This window comes from Bos mutus, chromosome 15, assembly GCF_027580195.1.
Source record: "Bos mutus isolate GX-2022 chromosome 15, NWIPB_WYAK_1.1, whole genome shotgun sequence".
In the NCBI taxonomy this organism is placed as follows: Eukaryota; Metazoa; Chordata; class Mammalia; order Artiodactyla; family Bovidae; genus Bos; species Bos mutus.
In genome coordinates, this window is record NC_091631.1 from 33351754 (window position 1) to 33365437 (window position 13684).

At 49.7% G+C, this 13684-nt stretch overlaps 1 protein-coding gene across 1 annotated transcript; it reads left to right on the forward strand.

Moving 5' to 3' along the window:
- Positions 1 to 9231: 9231 nt before the first annotated feature.
- Positions 9232 to 13552, forward strand: SMPD1 (sphingomyelin phosphodiesterase 1). Its single transcript, XM_005907123.3, is given in 7 exon segments — positions 9232 to 9713; positions 10638 to 11308; positions 11310 to 11408; positions 11942 to 12113; positions 12417 to 12493; positions 12703 to 12848; positions 13002 to 13552. Coding segments are annotated over 7 exon segments (1875 nt in total). The 5' UTR covers positions 9232 to 9413; the 3' UTR covers positions 13412 to 13552.
- The last annotated feature ends 132 nt before the right edge of the window (positions 13553 to 13684 follow it).

A 13684-nucleotide genomic window follows, 5' to 3' on the forward strand; every position in this document is an offset into this window, starting at 1 on the left:
CTGCAACCAGAGTTCCTTTCCCCTGACTGTGGACACAGTGAATGGGGTGTGGGAAGCCAGGGAGGACAGGAGTCAGACCTCATTAAATTACATCAAGGATCGCCAGTATAAATGGCAGATGCAGACATTACATATTATTCTAACTACTCTTTATCTCTAGTTGGTTTAGTACTGACAAACCTAGACAACATATTAAAAAGCAGAGACATCACTTTGCCAACAAAGGTCCATCTAGTCAAAGCTATGGTTTTTCCAGTGGTCATGTATGGATGTGAGAGTCGGACCATAAAGAAGGCTGAGCGCCTAAGAATTGATGCTTTCAAACTGTGGTGTTGGAGAAGACTCTCGAGAGTCCCTTGGACTGCTAGGAGATCAAACCAGTCAATCCTGAAGGAAATCAGTCCTGAATATTCATTGGAAGGACAGATGCTGAAGCTGAAACTCCAATACTTTGGCCACCTGATGCGAAGAGCTGACTCATTAGAAAAGACCTTGATGCTGGGAAGAATCGAAGGCAGGAGAAGAAGGGGACGACAGCCGATGAGATAGTTGGATGGCATCACTGACTCGATGGACATGAGTTTGAGCAAGCTCCAGGAGTTGGTGATGGACAGGGAAGCCTGGTGTGCTGCAGTCCATGGGGTCGCAAAAAGTCAGACATGACTGAGCAACTGAACAACAATGCTTTATCTCACTGGATCTTTACCAAAATTCTGTACTATTATTTCCATGTTGCACAGGAAGGAAGAAATGGAAGTTTAGAAGGTGACATGCGTTGCAGGGTCACACAGTTAGCGAGTGGCAGAGCCAGGATTCTAACACAGGAAACTGATTCTAAAACCCATCCCTTAGCCACTGCTCTGCCCTGCAGGGGTCTGTGCACACCTGGTTGGAACTGCCTGTCAGAAGATGCCATTTGTTCAGGATATCGTGTACTTTCTACAAATTCCACAAGAGGGAGACCTTTCCCCATCAATTCTTGGTTGCTGACAAGTAACAGATTTAATTTCCAGTTTCACAGTTAGCCCAAGAGTTGACTAGTTATCTGTACAGAATTTGAATAGATTTCCTAACACAATGACACATAGGTACCCCAAATGGAATCAGACTTCCCAAATTAACTAGGAAGTTCACAGTCCCATCCCTCTGCCCATCACTGTTCAAAACTGGAACCCCAACCACCCTAGTGGTCCAGTAAATCTACCCGTCAAGGCAGGGGACATGGGTTTGATCCCTGGTCAGGGAAGATCTCACATGCCAGGGGCCGGTGGGCGGGGGGGGGGGGGGGTTGGGGGCGGCACAGACTAGGCCTGTGCACCATAACTACTGAGCAGGTGCCCCAGAGCCGTGCTCCACAGTGAAAAGCCCGTGCACCTCCTCTAGAGAGTAGACCCTGCCCATTGCAACTAGAGGAAGCTTGCACGCAGCAACAAAGGCACAACACTGCCAAAAATGAATAAATAAATAGCATTTTTTAAAAAACAACTTAAAATTCTCAACTCAAATCCTGATCACAGGAACAAGGGGAGGCAGGATGGAAGGGGCCATTTCCTGACTGTCCAGTGGTTAGGGCTCTGTGCTTTCATTGCAGAGAGTACAGATTAAATCCCTGGTTGGGGAGCTAAGATCCTATAAGCTATGCAGCGTGATCATAAATAAATAAAGGGAGATAGGATAGCTGTTACCAAAGGAGACATAGGGGGATGTGTTTGGCACTGTTTCATTTGGGAACCTCTTGATACTGCCTTGCTCTGCTCTATTTTGATGGTCATGACAAGTGCAGCAGCTCTGACTTAGGAGAGCATGGATACTGAGGCTCAGATTCCTGAAGGGAAAAGTCTGGGTCACACCATCAGGTAAGCCACTGAAATCAACAGAGGTGCTAGCTAGGCGTGAAGGAAATCGAGAAAATATAGAAGAGGAAAATGATGGGTAACAGTTGCTGTTCTGGGATCAGCTTCTGGGATTTTCCCAAATGAAGCAAGCCCCTCACCCTATTTCAGAACAACTCTGAAGGGTCATCTCAGCTTCAAAACTCCCATAAAATCCACTGAAGCCTCTATGGAGATAGCATCACAGTTCAACTTGTCCCTCCGCTCTATGCTGCTACCTTCCCTTTCTTTCCACAGAGCATCTCCTAATAAGCCTCTTGCATTATTTTTGTTTGTTTGTTTCATTTTTGTTTTTGTTTTTGCAGTGGGATCTTCTTTCCCCCACCGGGGACTCAACCCAGGCCCACAACAGTGAAAGGGCAGAGTCTTAACCCCTGGATGACCAGGGAATCCCCAAATCTCTTGCATGTTAATCTCTTTCTCTGAATTTGATTTCTGGAGAACAATGTCATCCATATCAGGGGAAGAGAGGTTTTTGACCACCTATCCATAAGAATAAGGACGATAAATATGTAGCAAGTGCTGGTTCTATCAAAAGCAACAATATATGTGAAATCACTGTGAAAAGGGGGATTAGGCAAATGAAAAAGGAGGGAGTGATCAAAAATGATGTTATTAAGGAGATGAGACACAAGTGAAAGATAAGATTGTCAACTGAAAGAAAAACACACAATGTAAATTTGTGAGTTAAGTTTAATTGGGGATCTTTCTGAGGACTAAAGAGCTTCTTGATGAAAGTGAAAGAGTGAAAAAGTTGGCTTAAAACTCAACATTCAGAAAACTAAGATCATGGCATCTGGTCCAATTACTTCATGGCAAATAGATGGGGAAACAATGGAAACAGGGAGACTTTGTTTTTTTGAGCTCCAAAATCACTGCAGATGGTGACTGCAGCCATGAAATTAAAAGACACTTGCTCCTTGGAAGAAAGGCTATGACCAGCCTGGACGGCGTATTAAAAAGCGGAGACATTACTTTGCCAACAAAGGTCCATCTAGTCAAAGCTATAGTTTTTCCAGTAGTCATGTAAGGGATGTGAGAGTTGGACTATAAAGAGAACTAAGCACCGAAGAATTGATGGTTTTGAACTGTGGTATGGGAGAAGACTCTTGAGAGTCCCTTGGACTGCAAGGAGATCCAACCAGTCTATCCTAAAGGAAATCACTGCATATTCACTGGAAGGACTGATGCTGAAGCCGAAACTCCAATACTTTGGCCTTCTGATGCGAAGAACTGACTCACAGAAAAAGACCCTGATGCTGGGAAAGATTGAAGGCAGGAGGAGACAGGGGAGACAGAGGATGAGATGGTTGGATGGCATCACTGATTCGATGGACATGAGTTTGAGTAAGCTCCGGGAGTTGGTGATGGACAGGGAAGCCTGGTGTGCTGCAGTCCATGGGGTCGCAAAGAGTCAGACACAACTGAGTGACTGAACTGACTAAACTGAGAGCTATAGCCCAGGAGTCAGTGTCTCAAGTAGTTCTGAGGAACTGCTCCAAAGCGGTTAGGGAGGAACAAGAATATATATGAGGTTTTTGCTGGGAAACAAACATTTGGTTGAACATCAAAAAGTTGCTGCTAATCACAAAGAATAGGTATTTCAAGTTATTTTAGTTCTTTTCCATGTATGGGAAGATGCAAGAATCTGGACTCACTGAAATTATTCTTTAGATATGCATCTTAACTATGTAGGCAACTGCGGTACATCAACCTTACATTTTTTGCTTACAAGACCTTAGAAAATAAGGTCTTGGAGAACAGATAGAATGTGGGCCCTAGGGGTCATCAGTGTCCTCTGTAAGTAAGGACAGAGTCTCAGAGCAGAAACAGTTAAGGACAAATGGGGCTACTTGAACTCCCTTTCTTGATAACCATCTAAAGATATCCACCCTGTTGGGATGAGTCCCTTGATTCTCCCATCCACATCTCCCCATTCTCTTGTTAATTAATATAATGTTTTTATTAGCATCTGTAAGATGGATGAGAAGGGAAGACAACAGATCAAATAAGATTTCTTGGACTGGTGATTGAATACGTAGCAGTAAAGTTACATGGGGCATCGATGCAACAGTGGTGTCCATGCAAAAGGAGCCTACTTAACCATAGCATTTACTGTGTCCTGGGTACTGGGCATAGTCAGGGTGAGGCAGGACATGGATGGGCTGCTGGCTGAATAACTTATCTTCTGTGGACAGAAACTCCATGAAAACAAGACGATGGAGGCGTCTGGGCCCAGGTAAGAGATAAGAGACCACATATTCCTCATTCCCGAAGTCAAGGAGACCTCCCGGACTACATATGCACAGAAAGACTCCTTGGAGGTCAAAAAGGGAGGGGACATCACTTCATAGTAAGTAAAGTCAATTACCCATAAGTCTCTTTACTAGAATCCATCCTGGCTAAGAGATGAACATGCACATATGGGAGACTCCTGAGGTAAACCAAATACGGCTCAGAACCAGTCAAATCAAAATGATTGGTCAAAGGAAACCCAGAAGAAATGCCCCATAAAAGTAATTCAAACTGCCACGAGGCTGCAACTCAGAGACCCTCTCTTTCTCTCCGAGTCTCTCCGAGTCCTCATGTACTGTACTTTTCCCCCCTAATAAATACTTTACTGGTTTCACTACTTTCCATTTTTTGTGGGAATTCTTTTCTGCAAAGCTGAAGAGCCAGGGCCTTGTCACTGATCACTGGTCTAGTGGTTAGGATTCAGTGCTCTTACCACTGCGACCCGACCTCAGTCTCTGGCTGGGTACCAAAGCTCCACTTTAAGCTGCTGCAGGCCGAGGTCACTCAAGATCAAGGGAGTGAATATCCTCATCATAAAATCCATTCCACATGGCCTGCACATGAAGCAGATCAGCTTCTTTATCTGAAGTGTTCCATTTGCCATTTAATGGGGGTTGATGAAGGCAATGGCACCCTACTCCAGTACTCTTGCCTAGAAAATCCCAGGGATGGAGGAGCCTGGTGGGCTGCAGTCCGTGGGGTCACTAAGAGTCGGACACAACTGAGCGACTTCACTTTCACTTTTCACTTTCATGCATTGGAGAAGGAAATGGCAGCCCACTCCAGTGTTCTTGCCTGGAGAATCCCAGGGACGGGGGAGCCTGGTGGGCTGCCGTCTGTGGGGTCGCACAGAGTCGGGCATGACTGAAGCGACTTAGCAGCAGCAGCAGCAGATGAATAGTTAACCTTACCAGGGTAAACAGACCTTACAGTGGCTTTTATCCAATCCAGCAGGCTGGCCATTTCCTCAGGAAAAACTTACTGTGTGTCTGGATCATGTATAACCACTGGTGATTGTTGCACAGTAAGCTATAGGCCCTGTATCAACCTAAACATGCTCTTCCATTCTGTAGCATTTAAAAAAACTACTATCCCCAAATTAGTCATTCTCACAATGCATTTCAGTGAAGGCTGTTTAAGAAGTTGATGATACTAATCTATAAAGTAAAACAATTCCTTCACATTATATCCCCTGGTTTTAGTAGTTTCTTGGTTTTGTCTTCTCCCAACACAGACTATCTTCTTGGTGACCAGAGTCTTACTTTCTGTTGTCCCCACATAATATTTTCCCTTTGTTGGTGGCTTTGGGGCTAGTAGCCGAAGCTCAAGCCAATCAAGGTCCAATCCAGCACTCTTTCTTATTTCATTTTAGCTACTACAGATATCAATAACCAAAAGATTGCGTAGTTTGCTTTTTTCTTACTAGTTTCCATTTCCTCGAGATTCTAGTGAACAATGCCCCAGGAGTTGGATCTATAGCTAAATTCCATTGGTAAAATTTACCTTTGGTAATTGATTACAGCACAGCTGCTGTCTCATAGCATGGGTGACTATGTGGCCACCCAGAAATCTAAGGTTCCTCGTCCCCTGCTCTTCCATTCCATCTCTTCCTGGATCACAAGATTCCATGAGCTAGGGCCAAGCTAGCAAATTGTATTTCTGACACCAATTCTGAAAGAGTTTTCTCTGACATGAACCAATTCTCCAACACCAGCTAATTTTACAACAATTTGACTAAATTATACTATCTACCTGGAGTTAGGATCGGATCCAACAAATTAAACGGGTCAGTCCCACAAGATTGTCCCCACTCCAGATGTTAGGGGAACGCTGACTGAAAACACCTGCCCTGGCTAGGCAAGGTAGTACCCTCTTGCATGAGTTATCTTAACAGGAGGTCCTGGTAAGGAGCGCAGAACTAACAAGCTATCACCAATTAGAAGAATTCAAGAAAGGTCAAAGGCAGAAAAGAGACTCCAGTCCAAATGTCCTACCAATTTCCCAGAATTCTTCTCAATGGAACCCATCTTGGCTGAGGGATGCGCATGCCACCAGGAAAGACCCTGAGTGAGAATGATTGGCCAGAGACAACCTGGAAAGTAACCCAATTACCATAAAATGAGATGGCGGGCCACGTGGCAGAGCGGTTCTCCTGGGTTCCCTTATCCTGCTGCTCTCCATGTAGGCACCCCTTCCCAGCCCTTCTTGCTTTGTCAGTTCATGTGTTTCCTCCAACGATTCTTTTCAGAATGTTAGACAAGAGCCCACTCTCAGGCCCTGTAAGAAGTTTCCCTTCCTGCAACATAGCCAGTCACAATGTTACCAGAAAACTCAGTTCAGCTTTTTGTGGGTGTCAAGCCAAAAGATGCAAAGGAGACAGAGATTAGGAGAAATAAAAAAAATTATTACTTGTAACAAGTAAGATGAACATCAGGAATCATTCCCAAAGTAGTATCTCCCTAAACAGCAAAATTGGGGAGGTTTTAAGCTAAGGATGCATGCATATACAAGAAGGGGCTTGAGCAGGAGAATTCTGCAGAGAATAGAAGCAGAACTTGACAGAGCTCCAACTTTAGTTGACTGAAGTCCCAAGGGTCAGAAAAAGTCAGCAGCAGCATCCTTTAGGTTCCAGTTGATCTAGGAATTGGGTACTTACTCAGAAAGGGTTTAAATTCTGAAAAACAGCTCAAGAAAGTGCTTCAGGCTAACATTTACCATTGAAACAGAACTGGGAGTCTTTACAACTGATTTATTACCCTTACTTTGGTTACTTCTCTTGCTTGAAAAGTCTTGTTCTTTTTTTTTTTCTCTTAAGATCTTTATTGGAGGTTTCCTAGGTGGCTCAGCAGGTAAAGAATCTGCCTGTCAATGCAGGACGTGTGCAGTCAATCCCTGGGTCAAGAAGATCCCCTGGAGAAGGAAATGGCAATCCACTCCCGTATTCTTGCCTGGAGAATCCCCATGGACAGAGGAGCCTGGTGGGCTGCAGTCCATGGGGTCACAAACAGCCGGACACAACTGAGCGCACAGCACAAGACCTGTTCAAGGGCAGACGCTGTGTCAGACTAGAGCACAGAATGGCTTAGGCCGAAAATGGCTTCTCTTGTGTCTGAAAGCTGTATTTGATTCTTTCCTTCTGGGGACCCCCTTCCCTACCTGCTTACAAAATGTCTCAGATTGCCACTTATACTTATGACCAACCAGCTGTGAATTCTAGGGTTCTATGACCCTCTACTCAGGTTTGATAATTTGCTAGAACAGTTTCCAGGACTCAGGAAAACACCTTCTTACGTGTTCTGATTAATACTGAGGGTAAAATTGAGGAATGGCCAAATGAAAGAGACGCATAGGGCAAAGCATGTGAGGGGGACTGCCACATAACTTCGATGCCCTCTGCAGGCATACCACCTTCTCAACACCTCAACTGTTCACCAACCCAGAAGCGCTCTGAGAGTTTTTATACAGCTCAATCCCCAGCCCTCTTCCCCAACCTGGAGACTGTGAGACCAAAACATCTCACTCTGATCACTAGATCTTCCCAGAGACCAGCCCCATCCTGAGGCTATTTAGGTGCCCCACCCTAATTCACCTATTAACATAAATTTGGGTGTGATTGAAAGGGGCTTGTAAAAATAACAAAAGATGTTCCTATCAGAAAATTCAAGATTTCAGGAGCTCTGTGCCAGAAACTGGAGACAAAACCAAATATATTTCCTATTATACTATAATTAATCTATCTGATATGATGCTCATAGAAATTGGGGCAAGGGTCACTTGGAAAAAAATTCTCAAGACTTCAGGGGTGGTACGGTATCGGAATCCACCTGCTAATGCATGGGACACGTGTTCAATCCCTGGTCCAGAAGGATTCCATATGCAGCAGAGCAACTGGGCTGGAGTGCCACAATTACCGAGCCTACTCTCTAGAGTCCCTACTGAATCTGTGCTGCAACTACGGAAGCCGGCGGGCCTAGAGCCTGAGCACCACGTCAAAGAGCAGCCCCAACTCGCCACAACTAAAGAAGCCCAGCACAACCGAAAATAAAAATAAATGAATTTTTTTGTTTTTTAAAGAAAAATTTCTCAAAGGAAAGAACTGACAGGAACTTGATAGTTCTGTGGATCTGGAGAAGCACTGAGATACAGTTCAGTTTTAATCACTATTCTGTCACTTAACTGTCCCGTGCCTCAGTTTACCCATCTGTAAAACGGAGAAAATAACAGTATTATACTAACTTTTTAGAGTTGTTGTTAGAACTGAGGATTAGTCATTATAAAATGCCTGTTTCAGTGCCTGGGACATCCTACAGCACTCGGCAAATGATAGCTTTCACCGTCAAGGATTCAAGAAGGTGGAAGACCCAAGTTCTAATTCATGTTCCTGGCTGTATGGTCTTTAATCTGTTCTTAGCCACAGGTTGTCGTGTCTTTCTGAGCTACTTCATTTAGTATAATAATCTCTAGATGCATCCATGTTACTGAAAATGAGTCCGACACAACTGAGCGACTGAACTCAACTCAACTAGCCACTTTACCATCTGAGCCTCCGTTTCCTCAAACATATGATGAAGGCATGGGTAAGCCTAGGGTCCCTTCCACTTGGAGAAGTCTGAGTACGGCGACTAAAGGCAGGGCGACGACTCACGGGTGCAGGGACCAGTGGCAGAACATAGGAAATTGAGGACTGGCACCTTCTGGGCGGAGAGTAACAGACCCAGTGTAAGCATCCCTGCCTCGTTGTGCTCCCCGCCACCACCACCAGCTCTTGCCCACTCCGCTTCGAGTTTAAAGCCCGGTGGGCCTGGCAGTTAGCTATTCCAGGAATTTGAGTGAGAGGAGTTGCCTAAGGGGCCTCGGAGGAGCCTCTCACCAGCCACACTAGATAGGCTCCAGCAAGGGCTGGGCGGCGACAGCAGCCTCCCGCCGCAGTCCAGGCCGGGGTGGGATAGCGGGCGGGAACCTGGGCAGGTCCCAGGCGCGCCCCGCCCACTCCGCGTCCACTCCGCCTCCCTAGCTGCGCGCTGGCTTCCAGCCACCGCGATCAGCTGCTGCGGAACCCAGAAGGAGGAAGGGGCGGAGCTGCTTTGTGGCTTTTCTCAGAGCAATCAGCCGACTGCGCGGGGGGTAATCGGTGTCCCTGGCACCGCCTGGGATCCCGAGAGCCTACTGGGGCCTACACCAGCCGGGTCCGGGCAGGCGAACCAGCCTGGTCTAGGAAGCTGGGCGATGCCCCGCCATGGAGTTTCTCCCGGCCAGGGCCGCCCCAGGTCGGGCCGGGAGCAGGCATCGGACAGGTCCTTAGGGGCCCCCTGTCTGAGGCTCCTGTGGTTGGGCTTGGCGCTGGCGCTGGCACTGCCCAACTCCCCGGTCCTCTGGTCCCCTGCGGAGGCCCACCCTCTTCCTACCCAAGGCCATCCCGCCAAGTTCATTCGCATAGCGCCCCAGCTCCAGGAGGCCTTTGGCTGGTGGAACCTCACCTGCCCAACCTGCAAAGGACTGTTCACCGCCATCGACTTCGGGCTGAGGGTGAGCGCTACAGGGGCTGCTGGGAGACAGGCCAGAAAGGTGCAGCTGGGGGTAGGGGCTGGGGCTAAGGCCGGTGCTCCCGGGTTTCCAAGAGCATCCCTGATGGAGAGGCTGTCTTCCACAAGACTTTGCTGAATTTGCCGTTCTTTGGCTGCACACCACCACCACCACCTCCACTGTGACCTTGTGAAGTAAGGAAACAGTGCAAGTTTAATGCTGGGCACTGTGCTAGCGTTTTTATACAGGTTAAATGTAGCCTGCTAGGTGGTTTCATTACTGTTATCTCTGCTTTACAAATGAATAGAGGCCCCGGAGCTGAAGTCACTTGTTAGACAGCCAGCAGCTGGTGTGGGCGGGACTCCCAGCTTGGTGTGCCTGACTGAATCCCCTCCACCTTACACCTAGCACCACTATGCCTAGAGCTAGCTACTACCCAAAAGGGAAGCTGAATTAAAGAATATCCAGAGATGTGGGACTAGTTCGGTCTGGGCTGCCTTGACTGTCCTTCATGGGGTTATGATGAGTGCTGGTTGGTTGGGGGTGGGGGGGGGGGGTGGGGGCGGGGGCAGAAGGTTTCCTCAGGGAATCAAGGTCCTATCCTCACGTGTGTCCCCAAATGCTGGTCAGTCTGTCATTCTGCCCAGTCCAAATTTCAGGCCACTCAGCAGACAATGTCTGAGAAAGTCAGCCGGGCCAGCAAAGGCCTGAACTGCCACTGAGCTTAAAAGGAAGTACTGGCCTGGTGCTGTTTGAGTCACAGGGCAATGTCTGTGGGAGACAGGTGTGAACTGATATCTCTTCGCCGTGGTGGAGTCTATTCCAGCCCCACTGTGGGTATGGAAGCCCAAAGGGTCTTTCATATCCAGGACGGCCTGGCCCCTGAGCTCTGTCTCTGATCCCTCACCGCTGGTTTTCCTATGGCAGAATCAGGCCAGTGTGGCCTGGGTGGGCTCCGTGGCCATCAAGCTGTGCGTGCTGCTGAAGATCGCGCCGCCTGCCGTGTGCCAGTCAGCTGTCCAGCTCTTCGAGGACGACATGGTGGAGGTGTGGACACGCTCAGTGCTGAGCCCGTCGGAGGCCTGTGGTCTGCTGCTGGGCTCTTCCTGTGGGCACTGGGACATCTTCTCCTCTTGGAACATCTCTCTGCCAGCCGTGCCAAAGCCGCCCCCCCAGCCGCCCAAGCCCCCAGCCCCAGGCTCCCCTGTCAGCCGCGTCCTCTTTCTCACTGATCTGCACTGGGATCACGACTACCTGGAAGGCACAGACCCCAACTGTGAGAACCCACTGTGTTGCCGCCGGGATTCTGGCCCACCGCCTGCCTCCCAGCCCGGTGCTGGGTACTGGGGCGAGTATAGCAAGTGTGACCTGCCCCTGCGAACCCTGGAGAGCCTGTTGAGTGGGCTGGGCCCTGCCGGCCCTTTTGATATGGTGTACTGGACAGGAGACATCCCTGCTCACAACATCTGGCAGCAGTCTCGTCAGGACCAGCTGCGGGCGCTGACCACCATCACAGCCCTTGTGAAGAAGTTCTTGGGGCCCGTGCCGGTGTACCCTGCCGTGGGCAACCACGAGAGCACACCCGTCAACGGCTTCCCTCCCCTTCATAAAGGGCAACCAGTCTTCCCACTGGCTCTATGAGGCGATGGCCGAGGCGTGGGAGCCCTGGCTGCCGGCTGAAGCCCTTCGCACCCTCAGGTATTTGAGACCCACGGAAACCCAGGGAGGGAGGAGAAAGGTGGATGAAAGTGAAGGGAGTGGGGAACCGGCATTACGCGTGAGTGCTCTGCCTGAGCCCTCAGCTCGCTTCACTCCCCTCCCAGTCTGACCCCACTTTCCATTTCCACCCTTATCTCCAGGCACCCTCCTTCACAGGGCTAGCGGCACTGTTTGCTCATGTTGGCCCTCTCTAAGATGCCTTCCCCCTGTAACATCCCAATTTTTCCAGCTCACCTATGTAGGCCTGGGCCCTCTTCTCTCTGGACGACCTTTGCTTCCTGTTCTAGCCCACTTTCTCTCTCCTCTGAGCTTCTACAGCCTCCAGTCCTCTGAGCCACTCTCCAGTCCCATGGGCCCTCTAGTCAGTGCTGTCTGACCTTCAGCCAGAATGTGAGCATGAGGGTAGGGATCATCCTGGGTGCATCTTTCCTTCACACAGGTTCCTTGCACAGGACTAGGCACAGAGGGCCAAGACTCTGAATGCGTGCTGACCCGTGTTCACTTTGTTTCAGAATTGGGGGGTTCTATGCCCTTTCCCCACGCCCTGGCCTCCGCCTCATCTCTCTCAACATGAATTTCTGTTCCCGTGAGAACTTCTGGCTTTTGATCAACTCCACAGATCCTGCTGGACAGCTCCAGTGGCTGGTGGGGGAGCTTCAGGCCGCTGAGGACCGGGGAGACAAAGTGAGAGGGTGGTGGGAGCCCAGCCGGTGGGCAGGGGCCAGGGGTTGGGGGGAGAGCAGGCCCTTCCCCAGCAGACTCCTGTCTGGTGCTGGAGCACTGTAGGCAGAGCAGCTCTATTTTTCTGGCACTCACAAGTGTTCCCTGGGGATTCAGCTCAACTGTCACTCTTAGAAAGTCCTTTCACTTGCTCCCCATCTCTGGCCATGAATGCCAACCCTTGTTGGAGACATGAACACTTGCCATCCTAGCTAGTGCTGCCTGGACCCCTCTTCTCCTGAAAACCTTCCTTAACCCTCCCCACAGGTGCACATAATTGGCCACATTCCCCCAGGGCACTGCCTGAAGAGCTGGAGCTGGAATTATTACAGAATTGTGGAAAGGTAGGAGGAAGATGTGTTATAGGCAGGAGTGGTTTTCAAGAGTCTAAAGGTCAGAAATTCCCTCAGGCATCTCACTATCCCCCACTGCCCCATGGGGTTGGGAGGCTACGTCCTTGAACTGGACGGACAAAGAAAGCACCCTCTCCTCGTCAGATCTTCTTCTCCCCCTCACTAGAATCTTCTGAATGTGATTTGTGTCTTCTGGCCAGGTATGAGAACACCTTGGCTGGTCAGTTCTTTGGTCACACCCACGTGGATGAGTTTGAGGTCTTCTATGACGAAGAGACCCTCAGCCGGCCACTGTCTGTAGCCTTCCTGGCGCCCAGTGCCACCACCTACATCGGCCTTAATCCTGGTGAGTGAGGCGGAAGCCAAGTTTTTGGGATGAAGGAGGTGGTTGAGAGAGAGGAAGGCGAGCTGGAACCAGGGCCACCCAGGGGATAAGCTGTGCCTCCTTGCTGGAGTGGCCTTGCCCTCTCCGTGTCCAGTCAGTCCTCCCTCCTTGCAGGGTACCGTGTCTACCAAATAGACGGTAACTACTCTGGGAGCTCTCACGTGGTCCTGGACCATGAGACCTACATCATGAATCTGACGGAGGCGAACGAGCCCGGAGCCACGCCGCACTGGTACCTCCTCTATAGGGCTCGGGAAACCTATGGGCTGCCCAACGCGCTGCCCACTGCCTGGCACGACCTGGTGTACCGCATGCGGAAGGACACACAGCTTTTCCAGACCTTCTGGTTTCTCTACCATAAGGGCCACCCGCCCTCGGAGCCCTGCGGCACACCCTGCCGCCTCGCTACCCTGTGTGCCCAGCTCTCCGCCCGCTCAGACAGCCCTGCTCTGTGTCGCCACCTGGTGCCGGATGCAAGCCTCCCTGATGTCCAGAGCCTGTGGTCAATGCCACTGTTGTGCTAACACCCCTGGGGCCCAGAAGTGGGAAAGCGCTTGTTGTAGGAAAGGAGTGAAAACCCCAGAGGGCCACTGTGAGGAGAAGAATGTCTGGTGGAAGGGCCCATCTCTGGGCCCATGCACACCTCGAAAACAAGACCTCCTTTCTTGGAGCTGGTTTAGCAAAATATGGGAGGGGGGTTGGCTGCTCTGAGGCTGCTGTGCTTTTGTGGCCATGGAGCAGAGGTCTAAGTTGGCACTGACTTGGGCAGACCAGACAGAAGTTGTCGCCCCAGGCCT